The sequence below is a fragment of the Hesperophylax consimilis genome, chromosome 16, assembly GCF_061612785.1.
Source record: "Hesperophylax consimilis isolate HC1 chromosome 16, BYU_Hcon_1.0, whole genome shotgun sequence".
Classification (NCBI taxonomy): Eukaryota; Metazoa; Arthropoda; class Insecta; order Trichoptera; family Limnephilidae; genus Hesperophylax; species Hesperophylax consimilis.
In genome coordinates this window covers 29,657,600-29,659,143 of record NC_142851.1, presented here as the reverse complement: position 1 = coordinate 29,659,143, position 1,544 = coordinate 29,657,600, and the positions used below count along the sequence as shown (strand labels likewise).

Here is a 1,544-nt window from a genome sequence, read left to right as displayed (position 1 = left end):
CAGGAAATCGTTGCAACAGAATGTGGTAGGGTGACGTACCTGTAATTATCTTTATGGAAGGCGTGTTGTCGTTGCTCCTGGTCCCTGTCGTGGTCAGGTTCGTCACTTGATCGAGTAGTTTTCCGTTGCGGACGTCAACTAGCAAGTTGAATTTTGCCAAGAAGTCCACACCGATGATAGGCTTGGAGACATCAGCGATGACGAAACTCCAGGTGAAGTCACGTCTAAGCCCCAAATTGAGGGTAAGTGTCAGGTTTCCGTAAGTGGCGATGGTGCTTCCGTTCGCGGCTGCCAGCTCGTAAGATTGTTTAGGAGGTCGTCCTCGTACTAAGGTCCGTGGGTATACGCACAGGTCCGCGCCCGTGTCCACGAGGAATTGTGTGCGTGTTACCCGGTCTGTGACGAAAAGGCGACTTAATTTCGGTGGGCTGCAGGTACTGGTCGCCATCAGTTGTAGCCCTGGGCGTTTCCCTGTGCGTATTTACAGGGCTCCCGGCACCGTTGGGCATTAGCTCCGAACGTTGCGTGGTACCAGCATACGTCAGATGGTTGCGTACCCCTGGCACGACTGCGGCTACGGAAAAGTCGTGACCTAGAGCGGTTATCGCGGCGAACTGGGCTCATATCCCTGGGTTGACGATCCCTGACTTCGAGGGCGGCAATTTTCCCGCGCAGTTCGGCAATCGCATCCATTAAATTTGCCTCCGTGATTGCTCTTGGAGAGAAAACTTCGCTGGCAGAGGGCATTGTCGCAAGGTCGTCGATGGCATCGGCGAGGTTAGCCATTTTATCCAGCGGGGTGTCCTGTTGTGTGGCGAGGACCACCCGTGTGCTGTGAGGTAGTCGGCCCATCCACAGAGTCCTCAATACTTCGTCAGACACTGTGTTGCCGGCGAGGGTGCGCAGGTGCCGGAGGAACTGGGACGGCCGCCGATCTCCTCGTTCCTCGTGCTCCAGGAGTCTCCTCGTCTTCTGCTCTTGCGTGACACTGAGGCGTTTAATGAGCTCACTCTTGAGCAAAGCGTAGGCTCCGACATCCGGTGGTGCCACTATTATGTCTCGCACTTCCTGGGCGTAAGCTGGATCTAGGGCTCCCAGGACGAAACCGAACTTGGAGGCATCTACAGTCACCCTTGCCGCCTCGAAACTGCGCTCTACCATCGCGAACCACAGTTCCGGATCCGTTGGGCAAAAAGGCGGGATGCGAACCGCCACGCGATCCACTTCCGGCGCGGCGGTAGGTGCGGGCGTGGGTTTAGATGCGGCCGTGGCGGTCGGTTCGGGGGTGAGGGGATCTGTCGGCTCAGGCGGCACGCTGCCGCCTTGTTGCGTCATCTTTTTGCTGCACAAAATCACTCACTTAATCAATAAACAACTGATGTAAATGTTCGTCTGATACTCCTGACGCAGTGATCGTCTCTTTGGCACTCGGGAATGCGCCAGGAGGAAAGTTCAGATGATTACACTTCACTAGATCGCGTGTTCACTGTCGGAAGGTCACCAATGTGGGATTGAATGCCTATAGCGGGATCGTCGGGAGAAGG

General features: G+C 55.8%; 1 protein-coding gene across 1 annotated transcript; it reads right to left on the bottom strand.

The window, feature by feature from the left end:
- Positions 1–447: 447 nt before the first annotated feature.
- LOC149417020 (uncharacterized) lies at positions 448–1,335 on the bottom strand. Its single transcript, XM_089641368.1, has one exon. The coding sequence runs from the start codon at positions 1,333–1,335 to the stop codon at positions 448–450; it is 888 nt and encodes a 295-aa protein (XP_089497494.1).
- Between the last annotated feature and the right edge of the window lie 209 nt (positions 1,336–1,544).

Bases quoted from the DNA above. Each gene is read 5' to 3' on its own strand.
- LOC149417020 (XM_089641368.1), bottom strand. From the start codon at position 1,335: ATGACGCAACAAGGCGGCAGCGTGCCGCCTGAGCCGACAGATCCCCTC.